We start from the raw sequence: 26,222 nt of genomic DNA, 5'->3' as shown, positions 1-26,222 counted from the left end.
GAGTGAAGGCCAGAGGTGTGGGTGGTGAGAGGATTCACCAGAGACAGAGTGGGGAACAGGACAGGCAGATTGACTGAAATACACTGCTGAGGGGAGCAGAGGGCGAGACAGGAGAGGTCTGCTGCGCCATGTGGGTAGCTCCCTGGCCAGCCAGGATCCAACTCCTGCTGCAGAGGTTTTGGATGGCTTCACAGTGCTGTGCTTAACACTTGTGCCATAGGGAGACCCACCAAACATATTTTTATTGTTGATATCATGGAAGGTATTGTCAGTATTTTCTTCTATGTGTTTTATTGTTTCAGGTTTTATATCTAAATCTTTAATCCATTTGGAATTTGTTTTTGGGTGTGGTGTTAGCAAGTATTCCAATGCAAGCCAGATAATATGACACCTCCATTTCTCTCCTTTTTTCCATTAAGTGTTGCTTTTGCAATTTGAAGCCTTTTGTGGTCCTGTATAAATTTAATCATTTTTGTTCCATTTCTATGAAAAATACTGCTGAAATTTTGATGGGATTGCATTAAATTTGTATACCATTTTAGGCAATTTGGTCATTTTGACTATATTGGTTCTTCCCTTCCATGAGCAAGGGATGTCCTTCTATTTCCTATTTCGTTATCTAAGTCTTTTAATAACATCTTGTATCTCTCCTTCTACAGGTCTTCCGACTCCTTTGTTAGCTTGATTCCAAGGTAGTTAATTATTTGTGAAGCAATTATAAATGGAACTATTTTCTTAATTTCTTTTGCATCTTGTTCATTTTTTTTATAAGAAAAAGCTATGGATTTTTATACATTGATTTTGTATAAACGTGTAAAAATACTGTCACTTGGCTGTATTTTTTAATGATTTCTAATAACTTTTTGATGGAATTTTTACAACCCTCTATATATAACGTCATTATCTGCAAATAGTGATAATTTTGCTTCTTTTTCTACTTTATTCCCTTCATTTCCTATTTATCTGATAGCTCTGGTCAAACCCTCTGGTACTAAGTTAAACAGAAGTGATGACATTGGCCATCCTTGTCTTGTGTCAGATCTAATAAGAAAAGCTTTCAGATTTTACCACTGAGTATTATGTTGGCTGTTGGCTTATGATATGTGGTTTTTATTATATTGAGGTTCGTTCCTTCTGTTCTTATCTTGGTTAGAGTTTTTATCATAAGTGGGTGCTGAAACTTATCAAATGCTTTCTCTGCACCTATTGATATTATCATATCTTGATTTTTTATCTTCACTTTTGTTGATATGATATATTACATTGATTTACATATAGTAAATCATCCTTGTATCCCTGGAGTAAATCCCACTTGGCCATGGTATATAATCTTAGTGACATAGTATTGAATTTGATCTGCTAGTATTTGGTTGAAAAATTTTGCATCGATGCCGTCAGTGATACTGAATTCTAATTTTCTTTTATTGTGCTCTCATTGTCTGGTTTAATTACCATTATGGTAATGTTTGCATCATAAAATGTGCTAGGGAGCATTCCTTCTTATATATTTTTTTATGATTTATTTATTTATGCATACAAGAACTGGGGTACAGACCAGAGGTGCGGGGTGGGGGTGTAAGAGGATTCACCAGAGACAGAGTAGGGAGCAAAACAGGCGGATCTACTGAAATGCACTGCTGAGGGGAGCAGCAGGCAAGACATGAGAGGTCTGCTGTGCCATGTGGGTTGCTCCTGCTGCCAGGGGATCAAACTCGTGCTACAGTGGCTGACAATAGCTTGATAGCACTGTCTTTAACCCCTGCACCACCAGGGAGGCCCACCTTCTTATATTTTTAAAAACAATTTGAGCAATGTGGGCCATAGTTCTTTAAAAGTTTGATAGAATTCATTTGTCAAGTTGTCTAATGCTGGGTTTTTGTTTTTCTGAAGGCATTTTAGTACTGTTTGAATTTCCATGTTGGTGATCATTTTGTTCAGTTCATCTTGGTTGATTATGTTGATCTAGAAATGTAGACATCTCTTCAAGATCATTGAATTTATTGGCATATATTTGTTCATACTAATCTCTTATGAACTTTTGCATTTCTCTGCTATATGTTGTGTTTTCTCATCTTTCATTTGTGATTCTGTTTTATTAATGTTCTCTCTCTCTCTCTCTCTCTCTGTTAGGTTTATCTATTTTGTTTATCTTTTCAAAGAACCAGCTCTTAGTTTCACTGATCTTTGTTATAGTCTTTTTGATCTCTATTTCATTTATTACGATATTTATTTTTATTTCTTAACTCCTACCAACTTTAGGTCTTACTTCTTTCCTCTTTATCAAATTTCTTTAGAAGTGATTTGGGTTGCTTATTTGGGATTTTTTTTTTTTTGCTTTTTAATATGGGCCTATATTGCAATTATCTTCCATCTTAAGTCTCATGGTATTTTTTAATTTTTGCTTTGATTTCCACTTTTATCCAATTTATATTAAGCAATTTAATCTCCATGTATTCATGGTTTCCCTAGTTTTTTTTTCTTTCTAATAGTTGATTTCTAATTTTGAGGCATTGTGTTCAGAGAAGTTGTTCATTATAATTTTGATCTTGGTGGGTTTGTTGACAATTGACTTGTGTACCGAGATATGATCTACTTTTGAATATGTTCCATGCGCACTTGAAAAAAATTTGTATGCAACAATTTTTGGTTGAAGTGTTCTGTAGATATGTGTTAGAACTATTTGATCTAGCTCCTCATTTAAAATTGTTGGTTCCTTTTTATACTTTGTCTTGTTGACCTGCCCATTATTATAAGTAGGATATTAAAGTGTTTGTATTATTGTGTTGTTATCAATATTTCTCTTGTTGTGTTGCTAATTATCTTATATATCTCCGTGCTCCACCGTTCAGTGCACATATATTTATGAGTGCCATTTCTTGTTATTGTATTAGACCCTTAACCATAATACAGTGCCCTTCTTTATGACTTATTACTTTTCTTAAAAGTCTATTTTATCAGGTATAAGAATAGCTGTTCCAGCCCTCCCTGGTGGTGCTGGCGGTTGAGCGCCTCACTGTGAAGCTGTGTAGGTTCACAACTTCCGTGCAGGTTCGATCCCGGCCAGCCGCCGAGAATCCCACATGGCGAAGCAGACCTCTCCTGTCTCGCCTGCTGCTCTCCTTAGCAGTGTATTTCAGTCAGTCTGGCTGTTCTGTTCCCCCCTTTGTCTCTGGTGAATCCTCTCACCGTCCTGTGCATCTGGCCTGTACCCTGGTTCTTGTATAAATAAATAAATCTTAAAAAAAAAAAGAATAGCTGTTTCTTTTTTGTTGTTGTTGTTGTTGCCACTTGATAGTGTAACTGTTCTCCAATCTTTAACTCTAAGTTTATGTTGTCTTTGTTGGTTAGGTGAGTTTTTTTTTTGTAACAGCAGAAGGTTGAACTTTATTTTGAAATCCATTCTTTTTTTTTTTTTAAAGATTTATTTATTTATACAAGAACCGGGGTACAGGTCAAATGTGCAGGATGGTGAAGGATTCACCAGAGACAAAGTGGGGAACAGAACAGGCAGACTGACTGAAATACACTGCTGAGGGGAGCAGCGGGTGAGACAGGAGAGGTCTGCCTTGCCATGTGGGTTTCTACGTGGCCAGCGGGGGTCCAACTGGCACTGCAGAGGCTGCAGACAGCTTCACAGCGCTGCTATCAACTGCCTGTGCCACCAGCTGAAATCCAGTCAGCCACTGTACATCTTTTGACAGATGAATTCACCCCAGTTACATTTGAGGTGATTTTTGAGATGTAAGTGCTAATTGCCATTTTGCTATCATTTATCTTGTCTTTTTTAGTTTCTATGGGCTTCCTATATATATATGTTTAAGTTCCATTTCCATTGTCTTATGAGTTATTTGTATTGTTTTTTGTTTGGTGGTTCTACTGAGCTTAGTATATAATGAGCTATTTGTGTGACCCATCTGGTCTCTGCTGGGTCTAGTGGACCATATTGTTACTCTCCGCCTGCTCCTCCATGTTAAGTAATTTAAGTGTCTGTTGTTTCAATATTCATTTTTCTGTTGCCTTACAATAATCCCTGTAGGATTTCTTTCATATGTAGCTTTGTGTTGATAAATTCTTTTACCTTTTACTTTTCAGTGAAGTTCTTTACTCTTCCCTTTTTCTTGATTGTCAATATTGCTAGGTAAAGGATTCTGAGCTGCAGGTTTTTTCTTTAAATAATTTAAATATCACTTTTCAGGCCCTCATGCTTGTAATGTTTCTGCTGAAAAGTCTTCTGACAGTTTAATTGATGTTCCCTTACAGGTTACCCTTTTTCTCTTAATAGTTCTAATACTCTGTGCTTATTAGGTTTCAACAGCTTTATTATTATGTGTCTGGTTAGCTGGTGTTATTTTGGTGAATGGTTAGCTGGTGTTATTTTGTTTGGACGTTTTTGGGTCTCTTTGATCACAAATTCTAATTCATTTTTCCAGACTAAGTTTGTGTTCAGTGATTATTTCTTTAAATAAGTTTTGTATGCCTTTACCTTTTTCTTCTTCTGGGATCCCTATAAACAGATGTTATTTCTTTTGAAGCTATCCTAGAGTGCTCTTATACTTTTTTCATTTTTTAAATTCTTTGTTTCTCTTCCTTGTTCTATTCTTATGTTCTCCAACATTGTGTTTTGGAGCTCATTAATCCTCTCCGTTGCTTGTGTATGTCTATTACTGAGGAACTCAATTGAATTTTTAAAGTCAGCTATAGTGTTTCTTAGTCTATTATTTCTAAGTGAAACTGCTTCGTATTTTCATTATCTTTATTCTTTTGTTGTTTTATAGCCTCTGTATTTTTAGATTCCATCAGCATTTCCAGGACTGTTGCCCTGAATTACCCTTCTGTCCTGCTCTGCAACCTCTCTGACAAGGCTCCTTTCCATTTTCACGGTTGTTGTTGTGGCATTTGTACTATGTTCTTCGATCTCCTCATTTGCTATTTTGTATGGGTCTTAGTAGGGATTGATTTTTAACTGTGTTTTTGTATCTGCATAGTTGGGGACTGGTACAGTGAGGGATAGCAGATGATGAAAGAGGATTGGAGCAATAGGCATCAAAACATTCTCTCCAGTAGACACAGGAACTTGAACTTCCTGTTGTGAAGTAGTTCTTTGTGGGGAGTGGCAGGTGTTTTGAATATCTCAGCCTGGACATCAGTGGTATTTGCCTCATTAGGGAAGCTCAGGTGCTCTGATCCAATTCAGACCACAATTGTTGTATATTATGAGCATCAGCTGAAGATAATAGTTCTTGTTCTGTTGCCCTCACCCCTGCCACTGCTTAGCAATACACCCTCCATCCTGGCTGCCTGCTCTTGCATCCCCTTACCCAGTGCAGTTCTGCATCTCAGTATTGGTGTGTGCCCAAGTAAATAGTCGTAGAGGCGCTGTACCATGGCCACTCCTCCCTCTTGTAGGCAGCACTCCCCCATTATCATCTAAACTTTGTTTTTTTCTAATTCTTTCTCCCTTTCTGTCAGGGCTGATGGTCTTTTTGTGTGTAGTGTTAGCCAGTTGCTCCTTCAGGGTTTTTTGGTTTTTTTTGTTTTGGCTTTGTTTTATACCAGTTTTGTTGTATTTGTTTAGAGGAGGTGAAGAGTAAGGAAAAATGTCAGGCTTTTCTGCCCTCCCGCCATCAGGATAGATGATGGATCCTTGCAGTCCTGAATGCATGCCTGATGGCGGACACCTGGAATAGGGTGTGGGCATAGGTAGATGGGATTCACCTGGGCTGAGACTGGGCTTTTAAGGGCAGCATCACGGGGACGCCAGCAGAAGCCGAAAGAGAAGCCGAGAAAGAAGTAGCAGAAGCCGAGAGAGAAGCAGAGAATGCCGGAGAGCCCAGATAGAGTGAAGACTTGCTGGGGGCTGGGAGGCCTGCCAGCTTCCCGGCCCCCCGTACCCCTGCCTGCTGTGTACCTGGTAAACCCCAATAAAAGCCTGCCAAAAGCCACTGAGGGCTCTGACTCCTCCTTTACCTGGTCTGCTGGATCAGAAAACCTGCACTGTGGTATTCCTGACCCTACAGGAGGTGAGCCCAGTATCTTTACTACCATCTTGACAGACGCCCACGTATTATTTTTTAAATATGAAGTGTGATGTGATTGCTTTTGGGGAGTGTAGGGTAAGTGAAAATTGTCAGGATTTTCCGCCCTCCCACCATTAGTATTAATGATAGGCACCTGTGGGCTTGCATGTGTGCCTGATGGTGGACACCTGGAATAGGGTGTGGGCATGTATAGGTGGGCACAGCTGGGCTGAGAGATTGGGCATATAAGGGCGTGGACACCAGTAGAATTGTTGCAATGGCAGCAGAAGCAGCAGGAGAGAAGCAGAGGTAGCAGAGAACAGAGTCCGCAAGAGAATGAAAGAAAGCCCAGAAAGAGTGAAGACTCGCCGGTGCCTGGGAGGCTTGCCAGCCTTCCAGATCCCCAGCCTCCTTGCCTGTCATGCATGTGGTTGCCACACTACAAACGATGGAAAAAGCTCAATAAAAGCCCGATAAAACCACTGAGGGCCCCAGGACTCTCCTTTACCTGTCTGCCTGGATCATAGAGAAACTGTTCTGTGCCATGCTAGCAGTACAGGGAGCTTTGGATCCAAGAGATGGGAAAGTTAATTGGTCAAATTCAAACAAAAGCTTCATTCCTAATGTAAATGTGGCACATAATGTGTTGGTGAGGTTAGAAGGCCAAAGGCAATGTTAGAAGGCACCATACGTTGAGAAAAGCACACTGGGTTTGAATTTATGCAAGGATTTGATCCCTCTGGACCTCAATTTCAACTGAAAAATGAGCATTATAAGGCTGTTTTCTTCATAAACTCACTGAGAAGACTAAATGACATAACATAGGGCAAGGGCCTGTCTGGTCATGCGGTTCAGCCTGGTTAGCTGTGATTATTGGAGAGCCTGCTGTGTGTCAGCTTGTGAGCCACTTTCATGACCACAGCTGAACTAGGTCAACTTAATTACATAGGCAATACTGATGGAGATAGTAAAACTTGGAGAGGTGCTTGAGCCCATACAACTAGCTGGAAGAGAAATGATCTACATACAGTCTTTGCCCCTCCATACCCATACCCTATTCAGAAGATCCACATTTGCCAACAGTACCTGCTGTCTCTGGTCCTCACATGGGTTTTCCTCACTAGCTCTGTCCTAGACGTGGAACTGGGTTTGGAGATGAATTCAGTGATAGCACCCCAGGTGTAGGAAAATCAAGGACCAAAGGGTTATTTAATCATGCTCACTTTATAGGTTTGCAACCAATCCAAACCCAATCCTTTGTCTTCTGACTTTTTTTCTGTTACAACTGAATACCTATTGTAGGGTAAGGAAAAATGTCAGGCTTTCCTGCCCTCCCGCCATCAGGATAGATGAAGGATCCTTGCGGTCCTGAATGCATGCCTGATGGCGGGCACCTGGAATTAGGGTGTGGGCATAGGTAGATGGGATTCACCTGGGCTGAGAGTGGGCTTTTTTAAGGGCGGCATCACGGGGACACCAGCAGAAGCCGAAAGAGAAACTGAGAAAGAAGTAGCAGAAGCCGAAGCCGAGAGAGAAGCAGAGAACGCCAGAGAGCCCAGATAGAGTGCGGATTTGCTGGGGGCTGGGAGGCCTACCTAGCACCCCTGCCTACTGTGTACTGGGTAAATTCCAATAAAAGACCTGCAAAAACCACTGAGGACTCTGACTCCTCCTTTACCCAGTCTGCTGGATCATAGAAAACCTGCTCAGTGTCCTTCCTGACCCTACAAGCACACAATACAATCCTTGTAGACTTAGTATTCTATAAAGAAATCATGAAATTGTGTGGCTAAAAGAGCAGTTTGAAACTGTATAACAGTAGGTTATAAAGGTTGTTTCAAATAGGGCCTCCCCTGGTGGCGCATCGGTTGAGCGCTGCGTTGCGAAGCTGCCGGCAGCCTCTGCAGCGCCGGTTCGATCCCCAACTGCCGGCGAGGATCCTACATGGCACACAGACCTCTCCTGCCATGCCCGCCGCTCTCCTCAGCAGTGTACCTTGCCAGTCTGCCTGCTCTGACTCTGGTGAATTCTCTCACCCTCCCGCACTTCTGATTGTACCCAGTGTTTGTATAAATAAATCTTTTTTTAAAAAAAAGGTTGTTTCAAATATATGGTAGACAATGTAGATTCCAAGGCTGGATTTTTTCCGGTGTATATATGAAGCTAATTAACTTTAAATTCCCATAGCTTAAATTAAAACTAAGTAAGTTCTGTCACACACACACACACACACACACACACACACACACACTTTATTTTGGGTATGGTTAGTGATGGTTGGGTGGATTCAGGCCTCCTAGCAGAAACTGATAGACCATTTCAGACAGCTTAAAAGGTCTATGGGAAGGGCACTGGAGTAAAACTCAATTTAAGGACATGACGCTGCCTTTTGCTTATCCTATGTGGCCTTGGCTAAGGTCATTCACAGGTTCTGTAGGCCTTCTGAGTGATGGGTATGTTTACCCAGTATCATCTTCATATCCCTATATCTTTTCAGATTCTTTAAAGCATTTGTGCCTAATGTTTAAATGAAGCAGTTTTTTAAGTCAGAGGTCATAGACCGAAATACCGAGGGAGGTGTGAATGAAAAGTAAATGAGGAGAAAAGAGCAGGTGTATATAAGAGGGCATGGTGTGGACTGTGGCAAATTAGAGAACCCGGGGTCTCACCTTCCAAGGAGGCAACTGCTTCTCTGCTCCAATCAAATTTACCCTGCAGGACTGTGGGTTCAGTTTTGACTGATCTGCTCTTTCAAAGAAACTGAAAATCTTGGTATGTAAGGGAAATGTCTTGTTTTTGAGTGTTAAGACACCAATTCAAAATTTTTAAAAAACAGAAAGAAAATTTAAAAGACCTATGCAGTCAAACAAATGTATTTATGAGCTGAAACTGAACTCTGGCTACCAATTTGTATTTTCTAGATTAGATATTCAGGTTATTTCCAGCTCTAATTATCTCTAAATTCTAAACTCCTGCTAGGTGAATCATTGAACAAGCTATCTGACCTTTCTGGAACTCTTTCCTCATTTCCTATTGATTCATTCTTGGGCAATCCTACAGAGTTATTGTGAAATGCCAGCAAGATATTAAAAACACCTTTCATCAAAATGATGCGGTATATATACACAAGGGAATACTACTCAACAATTAGAAAGATAAACTCATGCCATTTGTAGCAACATGGATGGAGTTGAAAGGGATTTTGGATTTTGCTAAGCAAAATAAGTGAGAAGATGGTTTCACTTACCATGTGGAGTATAAGGAAAACAAAGACAAACTTTAACTATAAAATCAACCCTTGACTGTAGATGTGAGGCATACAAGGGGTGGGGGGAGACAGAGAGGTAGGGGTAGAGCACAGCAGGCTATGGTGGAAGACTATGGGTGCTTTGGTGGTGGGGGATCTACAATCACCACACCTTAGGGGAAAAATCCTATATTGTCAAAATATTAAGAAAGATGTAAAACAATGGTAGCTCACTAATAAAAAATAAATCAATTAAAAAACATATAGGGCTTGGCAATTGTGATGCATTATCACAACTTCAAAGGAAACAACCCAACCAGAAGAAGATAAATACCTAAGTGATAAAGAAACACCTTTCAGCAGTCTCTACTTTGCATCTCATTTTGCATTTGATCATATTGAATAGATCAGACAGGTCCTTACCCTTCCATCTGGAGTCCTAGGACCCGAGTAGGGTGGAACTTCCCCCATTAGGACTGGCCACACATCAAAAAATTCCTGGGAATGAAAAAAACAGTAATTATATGTCCAGAAACAAATTTAGAAGCGTTGTCTACATGAGTCATTTGTCACTGAAATGTGGAAGGTAGGAAGCGCTCTCTGAAACCTTGGAATGACTGCAAAAACTGGAGAATGTCAGTCATGTCTGTGCTTTAAGATACTGCTAATGGGTCTAATCATTAACTGAAAAATGAGATCTGGTTGGAGCATTCTCTGGGCTCCCTGTGTTGTGGACAAGAAAGGGAAAATAGGGTCTCTGTGGTCAAGACAATGACCTTAAATTAAGGACATGCCAAGCATGAGACTAAAGTTTTAGGTGAAGCAATGTCCTTTGCACAATCATTTATAGTAGTAAATAATTAGAAACAACCTATGTGTACAACAAAAGGGAATTTATTAAATCATGATGGGAATGATGTTAAATTAAGGACATGCATGAGACAATGTCCTTTGCACAATCATTTATAGTAGTAAATAATTAGAAACAACCTATGTGTACAACAAAAGGGGATTTATTAAATCAATGATGGTACATCTAATAAGAATGATGTTACAGATGTGTATGGATTGATTAAAAGGGTCCACAATACTGATGATTGAGAAATGTGAGGTGACAAAAATATAGATTGTAAGACCTAAGATTTAGCTTTACATAGAAAATGCTCTGAAAAAATTCACAACAAAGTTTTTACAAACTGGTTTTGTCTGGGTGAGTGGAATAAGACTAAAATTTATTTAACAATTTTGAATTGTATTTGTAGTCAGGAGAAAAGAATTTCACAACAAGAAAAAGAAGACAAAGGTGCCAAATATGAACAGAGAGACCATATCTGGTATCCGGCAAGAAAGGGTGATACCTGTGAGACAACTTACAATGACATGAACTGAGGGGAGGGAAAACAAGGCTGGCAATGACTCTGCACCACCAGGCAGCCTCAGGAGAAGAAACCAGTGGGAATTCACATCAGTTCTTCCTCCTGTCTGCCCCTGGTTTTCCTAGGGAGCCCAAATAGTACGTGTTGGGCTGAGCCTAGGCCTGGCAAAGGAGGCCTCTGCTTTCCTGTGCCCTCCATTCATCAGTTATTATTAGGGACAGTGATTTGTTAGCACTGGGTATTGTGGTAGGAGGCCATACCCCTGCCTCTTGCCTCACTTGTTTGGACACTTTTTTTGCAGTGGTGTGCCTATTATCTCCAGAGCACAAGCAGAAGAGAGCACATGTGAAATTCAGATTCCATGTCTTTACCCTTCTGTCCAGTCAGGTTTTTTTTTTTTTTGGTTTTTTGGTTTTTTGGTTTTTTTGACTGCTGACAACAGACAGAAATTCAATTTAGGGTGAAAATGTGAACTGGGGTCCAACTGAGCTCCGTAATATGCTGGCTGCTAGATACACAATGTAAGTAAGGAGCCATTGTGCCCTGGAGGAATGCCTCCTCCTGTGGAGGAGACAATGCGTGTGACTTCTGTAAGGAAGACAGAGCAGGAGCCAAAACAGCCATCATGAGAGGACACAAAGGTTAGAGGCACCCAGAAAAAAGACAGGCTGTGAGGCTGACACCATCTGTGACCAGCACTGAATGAGCATCTCCAAAGACTCTGCCAAGAAGCCAGTGTTGTCAACAAGGGTCTGGGTGGCCTCTTTCTCTAAACCTTCTCCTTCTCCTTTATTTCAAAATGGTTTTATTGAGATATAATTCACATACCATATAATTTGCCCAATAAAAGGGTGCAATTCAGTGGCTGTTATTCTTTCATTAAGTCAACAACTCAGGTAATAGTTTGGCCCCCTGGGCATCACATAGGCAGGGCAACCATCTGCTAGACTGTGCCATCTTTTGGATCAATGGGATTGACTAAGTCAAAACATTCTTGTTTAAGCATGACTTTCCCTTTGGAGAGGGAATTCAAAAGAGCAGAGAGGCAGGGCACTCCGGTCAAGGGCAGCCTGTGCCTGAAATCAAGTCTTTTAAGTGCAAACTGGGCACCTTAAATGGTAATCTTTTGAATCCAACACTCAGAAATTCTTTTGTTTCAAAAAGAACCATTCATTTGTATGAATTCAATTCTTTGCTACTTCCTAAAGAAGGATCAAAGGATTTATTGTTAAGCAATACTTGGCAAAATATTTTGTTCAAGAGTATGCAAAAATAAAAACACAAATGGATGGCTGCATAGAATTAGAGGTTCCCTAAAATTAGAATGTGGTCCAGCTGCACCAGGATTACCTCGGGCATTATTTTAAAAGCACTGAGTGTATGGAAACCTGGCATATGATGAAATGGCATATCAACATGGTGGCATTCCAAAACAGTGGAGAAAGGGTATATATTCCTTCAAATTAGTGTTTTTGTGTTCTTTGGGTAGATACATAGGGGTAGAATTGTGGAATACTTTGGTAGATCCATTCTTAATATTTTAAGCAACCTCCATATTGTTTTCCACAGGGCCTGGGTCAGTCTCCAGTCCCACCAACAGAGTGTGTAAGACATAGACAAACAATTCAGTTTTAAATATGGGCAAATTAGATCTCTTGGTGAAATGTGGGAGAAGAAAAATTAAGTCACAAACATACAGAAATATTTACCCTCACTAATAATTAGTGAAAAAAACAATCAGTTAAAAAAGATAACACTTTTGGGCCTTTCAGATAGGACAAGAAAAAGATGTATGATAGCCAGAATTGGCTGGGTTTGGGTAAGTGAAAGTTTCTGCAGTGTGAATGAGAATGTAAAATGACATAACTTTTGGGCCTCCCCGGTGGCGCAGCGGTTGAGCGCTGGGTTGCGAAGCTGCCCGCGGCCTCTGCGGCGCCAGTTCGATCCCCGGCTGCTTCCCGGCCACCGGAGGAGGGTCCCATATGGCGCGCAGACCTCTCCTGCCGCCCGCTGCTCCCCTCAGCAGTGTACTTCGGTCCTTCTGCCTGTTCTGCTCCCCACTCTGGCTCTGGTGGATTCTCTCACCCTCCCGCGCTTCTGACTGTACCCAGTGCTTGTATAAACAAAACAAACAAATAAATAAATAAAAAAAAAAGACTGACACTTTAAAAAAAAAAAAAAAAAAGCAACTCTCTAAAATGACATAACTTTTAGAGGGAAATTTTGGGGAAAGCAAAATAAAATTTTGCTTAGTAATTCCACTTCTACAATTCTCTTCTGTAGATATTCTGTGCACGGATTTAACTTCAGTGTTGTTCATTGTGGCATTGTCTTCAATTGCTGGAACTGCTTGCCAGAATTAAAACAAACCCCTTTGGCAGAAGATAACATTGCCCCGAATTTCAAATAATCTCTATAATTTTTCATACATGTCTCTGATGCTTCAACAAAAATAACCAGTCATGTATAAGACAAGAACTAACTGAAAATTCAAGAAGAAAAACAAGATCATAGAAAGAGAGTCATTGCAGTTATCTATAGACAACTTAGCTCTCAGAGCAAGATGCTAAAATAATTGATTATGTCTATGAAATCAAATACAGAAGGCAAAATTATAGCACAAAACTGGAAACTTCAAAAAAGAATGAATAGGAATTCTAAAGTTGAAAAATACCCATCAATAGATAGTTTTAACAGCCAATTAGGTGCACCTGAAGGATTAGTGATTGATGGAAGATAGATCAGAATATTGAAAGTGAAAAACAAAAATACATAAAGGAGTATAAGAGACATAAAACATGGTGGAAAAAGTCTAACATGTCACAACAACAAAACTAGAGGTTTTGTCACTACTGGATATCAAAATGTTTTGTAAAGATAGTGACACTGCAGACAACTATATAAGTATACCAATGGAACAAAATGGAGAGCCCAGAAACACACCCAATATATGTGGATAACTGACAGATGAGAGAGGTAGGGTATGTAAAGATGGTTGTAGGGTAAGTGATTATCAGGCTCTTCTGTCCTCCCACCATTAGTATTAATGATGGATCCCTGCAGTCCTGAATGCATGCCTGATGGCGGGCACCTGGAGTGTAGTGTGGACATACATAGGTGGGTACACCTGGGCTGAGACTGGGCCTTAAAGGGTGGCGTCACGTGCAACCGGTAGAAGAAGAGAACCACCAGAGGAAAGAAAGAGTAGCAGTGGTGGAAACAGCAGAGACAGTGGGGACACCACGAGAGAACATCAGAGAGCCCAGAAAGAGTGAAGACTCGCTGAGGGCTGGGAGGCCTGCCAGCCTCCCGCCCCCCTGCACACCTGCCTGCTGTGTACCTGATTAACTCAATAAAAGCCTGAAAAAGCCACTGAGGGCTCCAGGACTCTCCTTTACCCAGCTGCTCAGATCATAGAGATCATGCTCTGTGCCTTGCTGGTACTGCACTGGTCTTGTCAATAGAACAGTAGGGAAAGAATTGTCCTTTCAACAACGATAATGGATATCCATAGTTTCACATGGAAAAAAATTAATATTGACCCTAATTCATGCTATATATTTAAAACATTTCAGGTAGAATGTAGAGCTATATGTGAACATTAAAACAATAAGCTTTTAGATGTTAACATGAAAAAAAAGTTGGCATAGTTGAATATCTTTATTATCTTGGATGTAGGAGAGATTTGTTAGGTAGAGCATAAAATCCAAAACCACAAAAGACTGATAAACTAGACTACATTATAATTCAAATTTACATTCATCAAAATATGTATTTACCACTAAAAGAATGAGAGCACAGAGAGGGGAAGATATTTGCAGTGTTTCTGTTCAACAGAAGAGCCGGATCCAGAATTTGTAAAGAACGATAAATCAGTAAGACAAAGAAGACAATAGAATTTTTTTCAAAATGGAAAAAGCTTGAACAGGCACTTCATAAAAGAAGATATCTAAATGGCCATAAACATGAAAAACACTCCAACCTCCTCAGTCATTGGGGCAATGCATATCCTGAGAAATAGATAACATTATTTGCTTATATTGGTGAGGAAACGCATGTAGTGCTGGTGAGAGTGTAAAATATTACAATCAGTTTGAAAATGAAATGGATAATATCTATTAAAACTACTACTCAGAAGTTCTACTCTTATGTAATACTAACAGAAATAAGCCAGTTTATTTACAACTGTGCACAAAGACCTATAGTAGGGCCTCCCTGGTGGCACAAGGGGTTAAAATGCAACCTATGAAGCTACCTGCAGCCACTGCAGCATGAGTTTGATCCCCGGCCAGGGAGCTACCCACATGGTGCAGCAGACCTCTCCTGTCTCGCCCGCTGCTCCCCTCAGCAGTGCATTTCAGTCATTCTGCCTGTTCCTGCTTTCCACTCTGTCTTTGGTGATTCCCCTTACCCCCTGCACCTGTGGCCTGTACCCCAGTTCTTGTATGCATAAATAAATAAATCTTTAAAAAAAAAACCTGTAGTGGTATGTTCATAATAGCTATATTCATAATAACCCTGTAGGGTAAGTGATAATCAGGCTTTTCTGCCAACCCCCCCCCCCCCGCCATTAGGATTAATGATGGATCCTTGCGGTCCTAAATGTAAGCCTGATGGTGGGCACCTGGAGTAGGGTGTGGGTACACTGGGGCTGAGTCTGGTTAATAAGGGTGGTGTTATGAGAACGCCAGCAGAGTGGAACCAGAATGAAAGCCAAGCAGAAGAGAGAGAACAAGACCATGAGAGGATGCCAGAGAGCCCAGAAAGAGTGAATATTCCCAGGGGCTGTGAAGCCTGCCAGCCTCGTGGCCCCCAGGCATGCCTGCCCTGCCTGCCTTGTACCTGGTAAAAGCTCAATAAAAGCCTGAAAAAGCCACCAAGGGCTCCAGGACTCTACCTGTCTGCTTGGATCAGAGAACCAGCTAGGTGCTATTCCTGCCCCTATAAACCCAAATCTAAAACCTCAGATGTTCATAAAGAACAGAATGAATAAATACATTGTATCTGAAGTACGTTCTGATAAAGGGACATTCCACAAGAATAAATAATGAATTAATACTATGTGGAAAAATAAGAATGAAACTTCTCATCAAAATGATGAGCAAAAGAAGCCAGACACAAAAGAATGTGTATTTGCACAATTCCATTTATGTGAACTTCAAGAGTAGGCAAAACGAATGTTGCTAAAGATCACATAGTGGTTCTTTTCAGGGAAAAGTCTCTGAGAGTTACAGGAAAGAGCAGAAAAGGAGTTTTTCAGGTGTGGGTAATGTTCTCTCTCTTTTTTAAAAGACTTATTTATTTATGCATACAAGAACTGGGGTACAGACCAGAAGTGTGGGGGGTGAGAGGATTCACCAGAGACAGAGTGGGGAACAGAACAGGCAGACTGACTGAAATACACTGCTGAGGGGAGCAGCGGGCAAGTCAGGAGAGGTCTGCTGTGCCATGTGGGTAGCTCCCTGGCTAGGGATCGAACTCATGCCGCAGTGGCTACGGATAGCTTCACAGGTTGCATCTTAACCCCTTGCACCACCAGAGAGGCCCCCAATGTTCTCTTTCTTAATCTTGGTGATGGCTACATGACGGCGTCCATACTGTGATGATTCTTTATTCCTGAATGACCATTCTCTGGACATATGGTTATGCTTCCACATAAATGTTTATTAAGAAGAATAGCCATGTATTGACATGGAAAGATGTCCACAAAATAGTAAGTAAAAAAGGCAGTCTCTCGGGAAATGTGGTCCTGCAATTTTCCACACTTTCTCAGAGATTCTGTTTCACTGTCACCTCTGGGATCCTTAGGAGTTCTAATCCTAAGGTCCTTTCCAATCCAGTTTCTACAGTTCATTGTTTTCACCCAACCAAATATTTGGTTGGTCTCCACGGGTGTTTGTACCGCCTTGGGCCTGGCAAGGCACATGAAATGAACCTGAGAGCAGCTTGTACTGTGGGTCTTCAGGACAGGAAATCATAAATGTAGATAACTCTGGAACTTTATTCTAAGGCAGAAAATGATTAGCCACAGAAGGGGGCTTGGGCAAGTTTGATTTAGCTGAAGAACATTTCTGGAGCCATATTGGGCTCCACCTCCCTAACCCATGGTCTGCTGCAAATCTGCTCCTGAGCATTCTAAGGAATCAGGCCTAAGCACCCACACCCTCCTCAGTTGCCTGGGTGAGCCCTGGACTGGTGAAGCTTACTTCCACCTTTGAGTGCATTTTCTGAGAATTCCTAAGTTGGTAACTTTCTTTCGGATAACTTTTCTTTTGGACCACACATAGAAATTTCTTTATCCATCACCTTCTACTTCACACACTTCACTTCACAAGCTTTTCCCTCACATTCACCTCCCTTCCCAATCCACTAGAGGAGGCACAGGTTATTTTTACATATGTGTGCTAGATTGGCTTTTCCCCTCTAAAGGTGGGGAGTCCTCTCTTCAATACAAAGACCCATGAGAAATTTTTGCCAATTACCCACATTCTCCCAGCCTGTTTTCCATGCAGCTGAAGGCCTGACACTGTCTGGGCTCCCTTCTGCGTACATTTCACTTGCTCTCAGAAACGTTTGTCCCAAGGCTTCCTCACCTTCTGCTTGGTCATGTCCAAGAGCCCCACAGAGTATCTGTCACAGTTGAGAAAGGCTCGAACCGTGTACAGGGCTTTGTGAAACTGTCTCTCAATATCAGTAAGCTCTTCAAAGACTTTGCTCCCCGACCAGAGCAGTATCTGAAGAAGTACAAAACCACAGTCAAACATTTGGAAGCACAAAGTCTCAGCTCCCTTAGCTAGAGAGGTATACAACCTTATACAACCTGCTGGAGTTGATTTCAGTTAACGAAATAATGAGGGAGAGAGAGAGAAACAGTTTCAGAGAGGTAGCTTAACTGACCAGTTGACATTGGGCCCAACCTTTGCAGGTATTTGATCTATTACACAGAATAATAGCAACAAACAATGACTTAGCACAAGTGTTATACATACATTATCTCACTACTGATAAAAGCTTTTGGAGGGTGTGACCATAATTATCCTCATTTTTCAAATGGGAAGGCTGGAGGTTGGAGAGGGTAAAGAGTGACTTACCCTCAGCTCTCCGAGTTAGTAAATGGCTTAACAAAGATTAAGACCCAAGCAGTTGGACTTGAAAGCATGCACATATAATTGCTCTGGGGTTCAGTTTTACAAACAGCAACTACATCCTAAGACTAGGACTCTGGGCAGAGATTGTATTCTTCCCAGCTACTTTCATCACCACCCACTCCACCACACCCGTGCCTCAGTGAAAGAACAGGTCTAGTTTGGTCTCTGGAGACACATGCCTTACCTGGCCACGCCGAGTCTCACAATTGTGCAGGTAACTCAGATGATACACCTTCATGATCAGATTTGCAAAATTTAGGTACTTGAGAAGAATCTGAAAATCAAAGAGCAGGAGGGGAAATACATAAGAAGGAGAAACGCCATCAGGAAACGTCTGACTATTTTAAAAGCATCGTCAGAGCCTACCCTGACAAGATGGAGCCTTCCACAATGGGCATCCTGCCCATGAGTGGCTCCCCAGCAGCCTCAATGTTCTATGGTAGAGAACTGCCACACCCCAAACCTGACTGGCTGAAAGTGAAACTGACCTTGAGCACCTCTGCCTGTTGGTGCACTTGTGTCATCTACAAATGTAATGAAGATGTTTCACAGCACATGGAAATGGATTAGAATGAACCGTGGGTACTAATTTGATAAGGTCCATACAGTGATCTCTGAGTTCTATAGTTCCTCTGGATTCACCAATCTGTTGACTTGTATGTGTGAGAGAAAAAGTTACACGGGCATATATGTCAGCAGCTTTTTTTATTTTATTTTATTTTTATATTCCCCATACAATTGCAATCCCCTTATTTTGACCCCAATCCCTCCCCTCCCCAGCCCCCACCTCCCATAGAGTGTCTCTGGTTCATAGTTGTTTGTTGATTTTGATATTTTCTTTCTTATAGTTATTCTTTTTCCTGGTCCTTTATTTAGGTTTTCTAGATTCCTGCTATGAGTGAGACCATCCGGTATTTTTCTTTTTCTTTCTGGCTTATTTCGCTGAGCATGATCCCTTCCAGCGCCATCCATGTTGCTGCAAATTGCATGTGTTTATCTTTTTTGAATGCTGAGTAATATTCCATGGTGTATATGTACCACATCTTCTTGATCCAGTCATCTATTTTTGGGCATTTGGGTTGTTTCCAAAGCTTTTCTATTGTAAATAGTGCTGCTATAAACATAGGGGTGTGTCAGCAGCTTTTGTATCATCAACTGAAAAAAATAAAGCTACTTCTGTAAGTATTAAAAAAAAAATAAGAACTTCATCAGAAGCAACTTAGGCAGAAGGATCAGGGAATGCTGACTGGAAAAGGTTGCATTCTGAGAGGGTAAAACTCACAAAACATGGAATATTGTTGTTGGCAGGAACATGGATGGGATAGCTCCTCTTACTGACTTTGCAGTCCCTGTGATAAGTCATTATGTGTGTTGTCTGACCCTATCTTTAGAAGGACTCCATGATGTGGATACTGTAAATTCATCCCATTTGACAAATAAGAAAATTGAGGTCAGAGAAATTAAGTAACTCATTCAACATCTAGATATTGGTAGAGCCAGACAATCAACCATATATTCCTGGCTCCAATGCCCAACAACTTAACTACTGTCCCACCCAACCTCTCTCAAAGGGCATCAGACCAACCCCTTGTCTTACAGACAAGGAAACTGAGGTAAAGCAAAAGAGCAAGTTTTGGGGGACTCTAAGAGCTGAAAGGACATGTTAGCATGACCAACCCAAGTAGTTTCCAGAGCATTCTTACCTCCTCATCTCTTTCGGTGAAGTGGGGTCCCTCCACTTTATTCACAGCCATGATTATAGCCACCACATCCTTCCCATTCATTATGGGGGAAGCCAAGATGTTCTTGGTCTGGTACTCAGTGAGGTTGTCCACGAAGTCACAGAAATGCTCATCCTGAAGGAATCCAAGACACATGAGGGTGTGAAGAACAAGAGCAAGACAAGGTAACGCCCAGAGCCCCAGGGGCCCATGGTAAGGGCTAGGATTGGGACTTGCTGTTCTCTTGTTGACGAGAGACTGAAGACAGTTCCGTTGACTGCCCTTCAATGGTGGTAAAGCAGTCAGAGATGTTTTCTGCTCCAGAAACCTCCAAAATTCAGTAAAAGAAAGTCTGACATACAGCCTGCTAAGGACGGTGGAGGAGACACATACAAAGCACTATGGGGGGAGAGCCTCCCTGATGGCGCAAGGGGTTAAGACACAACCTATGAAGCTATCCGCAGCCACCACTGCATGAGTTCTATCCCCTGCCGACCAGGGAGCCACCCACATGGTGCAAGAGACCTCTCCTGTCTCACCTGCTGCTCCCCTCAGCAGTGTATTTCAGTCAGTCTGCCTGTTCTGTTTTCTACTCTGTCTCTGGTGAATCCTCTCAACCCCCACACCTATGGCCCGTACCCCAGTTCTTGTATGCATAAATAAATAAATCTTAAAAAAAAAGCACTGTGGGGGCCCAGGTACAAAAGAATGTGGGGGTGAACTTTGCCTGGGAGGGAGGTTTGGAGAAAGCTCTCTGGAGATGATGACAAAGAAGCCCCCAAAAGAAATCTGTGTGAGAAAAAGACCTTTGTAAGTATATAATGAGCACAATTGCTCATGGGTATTCTGCCTGGTAGTTTTTTTTTTTTTTGCATTTATTTAGAACTTTTTTGTAATATATTTTTTCTTGTTGTTGATCATTATTTTTAAATTATTTTATTTATTTATTTTTAATTATTTTATATATTTTTACATCATTTTTCATTTTTGTACAATGTATGCATTTTCATCTTGGTTATTGTCCTGGCACTTTAGTGTAGTGACATACACTAATCTTCTCAAGAAGCTGTGAGGTGGTTCCCATATTACACAAGGAGAAACTGATACTTGAGAAGTAACTCATAGTATTTGATAGGGGTGTGTGTGTATGTGAACCTGCCCTCAGCAGCCATTTGGGACAGCTTGGGTAATGTTAGAACTGGGTCCATGTCATTGAACAAAAGGCTTTGTTACTTCCAGATTTTTCTTAGGAATTCAGCTCAGGCACACAGTCCAACAGATGTCCTCAATCCACAAATCTTAATGGAACCACCATTACATGTCTGGCCTTACACTGAGAATGAGGGGTGCAGAGGGGTGACATTCAGACTGGCTCACAGATGAATTAGTAACAGAACATAGAGCTTGGCTTAAAGTTGTGGGAGAGCAGAGGAGCACACCCTTCCATGGCACCCCTACATCAGTCTGAGAGGCCAGTATAGAGTAGTGTGGTCCATATGTCCAGAAAGAGGAGACAGCCTCAATTGTTTTCTTAAATGCGGAAGAATCCACTGCTCTGTTTCCTGCTGGTGCTGAGAGGTGACCCAGTCATCAGCCTGTACTCAGGACACAAGCCAACTTGGACACGAACCATTCAGGTTACTCTGCGAATAGAATATTTCATAGAACTTTTCTAGGACAGAGTGTGCAGAACCTTTCCCCACAATTCAGAAATTTCCCATTGAAGCAGGATTAAACAAACAGGCCCAGTGTTGTCCATGATGCTGTCAGTGAAGGGTAAAGGATTTAAGGAAAGCCTGTCATGGGCCACTTAAATTAGCACTAGCGGATCAAGCAAAGTCTCTAAAGAGGCATTAGCCATGAAGGGTTTTCCACGTCATTCTCTAAGGACACTCATGTGTCCCTGAACATGGTTTGGGTGGGGCAGGCTCATGTTCATTTTATGAATTTAATAAACCTCACCATAGTCACCTCTGCCAGGGAAACCCATACTTGGGCCTTACCTCTCTCAGAGGCAGATGTTACTAAATGCGCCAGAACGTGAACCTTCTTCCCACTGAATTCTCAATCCTAGAACTCCGCCCTCCCCCTCCAAAAAAAAAATTACAGCTACTGGCATTTGCACTGTCATTGTCATCCATATTTTCAGCAAATAAGTATCCTAACCAACTGTGTCATAGTATCAGATTATGAGAGGCAGGAGGGGCCTTAGAAGCTCTTTAACACAAACTGCTTATTTTAAAGTCTGGGAATCAGACACACGCCCAGGGAAAGACAGCAATAACAAGTCCCAAGTTTTCCCCTGTGCTTCTGACTGTAGTTTCCAAAACCTACTCCTTGGGTTCAAGAATTTGCTAGAACAGCCTCAGAACTCAGGGAAGCACTAATGTTTACCTATGTATTAAATAATAAAAGATAAGCTGAAGAACAGATGGATACACAGGGCAAGGTTTGGATGGATCCCAAGTACAGAAATTTCTGTTCCCCAAGAGTTGGGGTGCACCACCCTCCCAGCACATGGGTATGCTCCACAACCCAGAATCTCTCTAAACCCTCTAATTTGGGGATTTTTATAGAGGCTACATTATGTAGGCATGATTGTCAACTTCATTTAATCTCCTCTCCCCTTTCTGGAAAATGGGGAGTGGGGAAATAAAGTTTCAAGCATCTGCTCATGGCTTGGTCTTTCTGGTGATAAGCCCCCACCCTGAGCCCACCAAAAGTTGCTTTATCAGAAAAAATGACCAGCTATCACCAGGTCTTTCCAAGGTGCCAGGATCTCCATGTCAGGAACCAGTTCAATGACCAAATAAATATTTCTTATTTTAAAACACAAGCCCCAGTTGAGTGGAGGAGACCATCATTTATTTATTCACTCAATAAATTGTAATGACTATGCACACTGACCCAGGCAGAGGACTAGGAATGAGGATTTTCCTAATAGGGGAAAAGTTTAAGAATGAAGAAGTTTTTTAAGATTTAGCAAATAAACACAGGAGGCCTAGTTCAATTTGAAATTCGAGTCAAATAATTTCTTTATATATGTCTACCCTATATATCACATAAGGCACACTATTGCCAAAATATTATTGTTCATCTAAAATTCATTTTTAACTTGGGTATCCACTGTTTTGTCACACAAATCTTAAGGACAGTCCCTGAGGCAATCCTAAGGATGAGCAGAAATTTTCAAAGAGTTGAAATATACATGACCACTCTCGAAACATTTCTTTCATGTTTTCTCATTTTAAAAATTCAGTGCTTGTAGCCATTTTCCAGGCTTTCCAAGGGCACTGAAAAGTACTACTCTTTGGTGGTTCAGGAACAACTTTAACCTCAGTCTACACATCTTCCTCCTCCTTCTCCACCCAAGCCCCAGTCACTATCAGAGCCTTAAGAGTAAGATTTCCAAGGAGGAATGACAGGAGAAACAGACACATGGAAACAGCAAGTGCACAGATTTACAGACCTGTACTGGTTACAGCCCCCGGGCCCCGGCCAGCGTCACCAGCAGACCAGCAGGAATGCTGGGCTCAAAAGCTTCTGGAGACATACAGGCAGGGCCTCCAGAGTGGACTCTGGGGTTAAATAGGAAACAACAGTCTTCTTAGCACAGGGATGAGTAGGAGTTGGCCAGGAAAGAGGATGATGGGAGAAATGACTGAGCGATTTGCCCAAGATAGTGAAAGACGTCATGTCAAGAGCCACCAATAGAACCCTGGACTCTTTGGAGAAAGACACAAATGCTTAACTGAGTGATTGGTGTTCAATTTATATTCCATATCCCCTGATATAATGCATCATGAAGACTACAACAGACACACCTAAATGGACATTTCTGCAAAATATTTAGCCTGTCCAGACTAACAAACTGTCAGATTCAAGGAGAATAAAGAAACATTAACAGGCATACTTGAGACAATTGGCAAACTCACTACACAATAGCCCTGTTTCAATGTTATATTTCCTGAAGGTGATCATTGTGCTGTGGCTATCTAAGAAATGTCCTAGTTCTGGAGATACCCAGCAAGCAGCTCGGGTGAAAAGAGTGTGGTGCCTAAAGCTAACACCCAGATGGGTCAGAAAAAAACAGAGAGAAAAAGCAAACATGACAAGATGTTAACAACTGGTGGATTTGGATCAAAGATACTTGGTACTTTGTACTATTTTTCGACTCCTCTGTGACATTTGAGGGTTTTTCGAAAAAAAAAGTTATCTATAAATATGTGACAAAATAAAGAGAAACGCCAAGTTATCACCAGCCCAGTCCTGGTGGCCAGCAGCTCCCCACCCCACTGCCACCCCAGAACCCCATGGAACAATGCCTCCCTGCCCTCCCTCAAGGGTGAAGGGGTACCTCTGCGGTGTTGGAGACATTGACCATCTTTTTCGAGTGTGCGACATGACCCACCACACCCATGTCCAGAGGGAAGACGATCTCCGAGTCGGGCATCACCAGGCAGTCCTCGAGGCCCGCATCCTTGTGCACGTTGAAGAGCCGTGTGGCCAGCTCCCCGATGCCATTCCGGGCCCTGTGCATGAAGAGGCTCATGCGATCCGCCTGCAGGAGGAAACACAGCTTCTTCATGACGTTGAAAATGCATTTCTCGGTCTGTATATTTTCCTGAAAGTCCCGCAGGAGGTCGAATATGATTTCGCTCTCCTCCACACTGCTCAGGGGGTGGTAGTGGCTGAGTTCCACAGCAGCCTCCCCGGGTCTGAGGAGGTCGGCCACGACCTTTGCCTGGTAGCGCAGTTGGTAGTAGCGTTTGGCAAAACCAATATTGGAGTCCAGGAACTTTTCCACCTCCTCTGCTGTCACCTCTGCCATGGCAGGGAGTCACAAAGGCTGGGTCTGCGGAGGGCGGAGGCCGGCCTTGCCAGGGGTTGTGTGTCTGTGGCAGAACTGAGTCAGGATGTGTTCGGCTGTTGCCTGACTTCTGTGGGTCTTGCCTGGAAAGCTCACTGGCCTGGCTGCCCAGGAGAGGGAGTGTGCGGGGGAGATTAAATCATTAATATTTTACAAGAACAAGGATTATGGGGATCAGAATGTTCCAGATGCTGCTGGGCCCGAGATGGAGAAGGTGAGCCATCTCTTTACACTGTGGTTTATCAGCACCTGAGAAGAGACTTCTGTGCAGGGCAGGGGTGGATGCCACTGGAGAAAGAATTGAGAGGAGGCTGCAAACAGGCCTCATAGAGAGCATCTGCCACCACAGATCTGTTTTCTAAGCCCAACAGGGTATTTTTCTCCCATGTGACCCAGAAGCCTACCTTTACAGCTTCAGAGAGGTGTTTGGCTTCTCTGGGAGAATCAGAAGATCTACAGATTCATTTTCTTCCATGGCAAGAATGGTGAGAGCTGAGGGGGACATCTCCCTTCCCTTCAACTGCCCTCCCCTGCCCCACCCTCCTGTGCCCTCTTCCCCAGAGTCTCCCCCATAAGGGGCTTCACTTCACACCCTCACCATTCCTGCTCCCCTCTGGACACCACAGGGCCCCCATTTCACAATCTTTGCATCCAAGTCCTACCCAGTTAAAGACTTCAAGGGTTTTCTGTTAGAATTTGAAAGGTCCTCCTAAAACAATACCTTTCATTGTTTTCCTTTAATTACAAAAGCAAAACATGTTTACTGGAGGAAATACATGAGGAAGACTGTTAGTCGCCCAAGATACTGCTAGAGGTACCCCCTAGTTACCATCTTAGTTTCTGGCTTTTCTCACAGAGGCTTAACTTTCACATCTGTTTCCCTTCAATCTCCTTGATCTTTTCTTGACATTAATGTGCTTTTTCTGGCTACACCTGCTGGTCCCTTCTGAGGTTGTCAATCTGAAATGCACACAGTAGTCTGGAAGCTATCAGCTCCATCTCCAAACACCAGAATGCTCTTTGAAGAGCCCCTCCAACACACAGAAGAGGTGAGGCAGAAGGCTTTTCTCTCTGGATGAGAAGATTCTAGGAAACACACTCGAAAGCTGGGCATCTCTGCATTGTAAATACTGTGAAATGCAGGCTTATACAGGCCAACTGCTGCTGGCCCTTTGAACTTTGTAAATGAACTTTAAAGGAAAGTCGATTTGTAGAATGTAATAAATTCTTGGGGTATGACACCCATCCAAGCTCTGCATGCACAAGTGATCCCTGGTCTGGCAGCCATGCTGCACTCTAAACTCCTCTAACCCCCCACACCATAGTTACCACAAGCTCTCTGTCTGGAATGTTCTTCCCCACCCCTCTGTACACAGTCTCCTTTTCAACCTCAAGATCTCAGCTCACCTAGTTGTCTTATTCCAAATAATCCCCAGCCACCCCTTCTCCAATTCCTGCCTGTAATGTCACCCTATATAATTTCTTAATTACTATTATGTACTATTAAATAATGACCTCATTTGTTTTCTGTCTCCTGTATATTGTTTGTCTTCCTTCTGCGCTGAAAGCTCCTGGAAAGAAGGTGCCTCTCAGGGCTAATTCCCTTGTCCTTGCAAGGCAGCCTGGAATATCTTTGGTGCTCAAAATATTTTTTAAAAATTATAAGTCTGTGATGGTTGATTTTATGTGCCTGGGCTATGGAATGCCCAGATAGTGGGTAAACATTGTTTCTGGGTGTGCCTATGAGGGTGTTTCCAGAAGAGATTAACCTTTAATCAGCATCCTGAATAGAGACCGCCCTCATCAGTGCACGTGGGCAGCGTCATCCCTGTGAGGGTCTGAA

The 26,222-nt window shown here is 42.1% G+C and overlaps 1 protein-coding gene across 1 annotated transcript in view; it reads right to left on the bottom strand.

Annotated features, from left to right (window-relative positions):
• Window positions 1-24,340, bottom strand: part of PDE6A (phosphodiesterase 6A) — a 97,773-nt gene extending 73,433 nt beyond the window's left edge. Inside the window, exons 1-5 of the mRNA XM_037508962.2 lie at window positions 23,867-24,340; window positions 19,492-19,644; window positions 17,973-18,062; window positions 17,234-17,374; window positions 9,688-9,762 (exon numbers count right to left, since the gene is read on the bottom strand). Coding sequence (XP_037364859.1) covers window positions 9,688-9,762; window positions 17,234-17,374; window positions 17,973-18,062; window positions 19,492-19,644; window positions 23,867-24,340 — 933 coding nt within the window. The remainder of the gene's footprint in view (window positions 1-9,687; window positions 9,763-17,233; window positions 17,375-17,972; window positions 18,063-19,491; window positions 19,645-23,866) is intronic.
• Window positions 24,341-26,222: the final 1,882 nt, after the last annotated feature.

The sequence above is a fragment of the Talpa occidentalis genome, unplaced genomic scaffold (assembly GCF_014898055.3).
Source record: "Talpa occidentalis isolate TD23 unplaced genomic scaffold, MPIMG_talOcc4v2.1 talOcc4.13, whole genome shotgun sequence".
Taxonomy (NCBI): Eukaryota; Metazoa; Chordata; class Mammalia; order Eulipotyphla; family Talpidae; genus Talpa; species Talpa occidentalis.
Note: the sequence above shows the minus strand (reverse complement) of the source record. Positions and strands in the feature narration are given on the sequence as shown.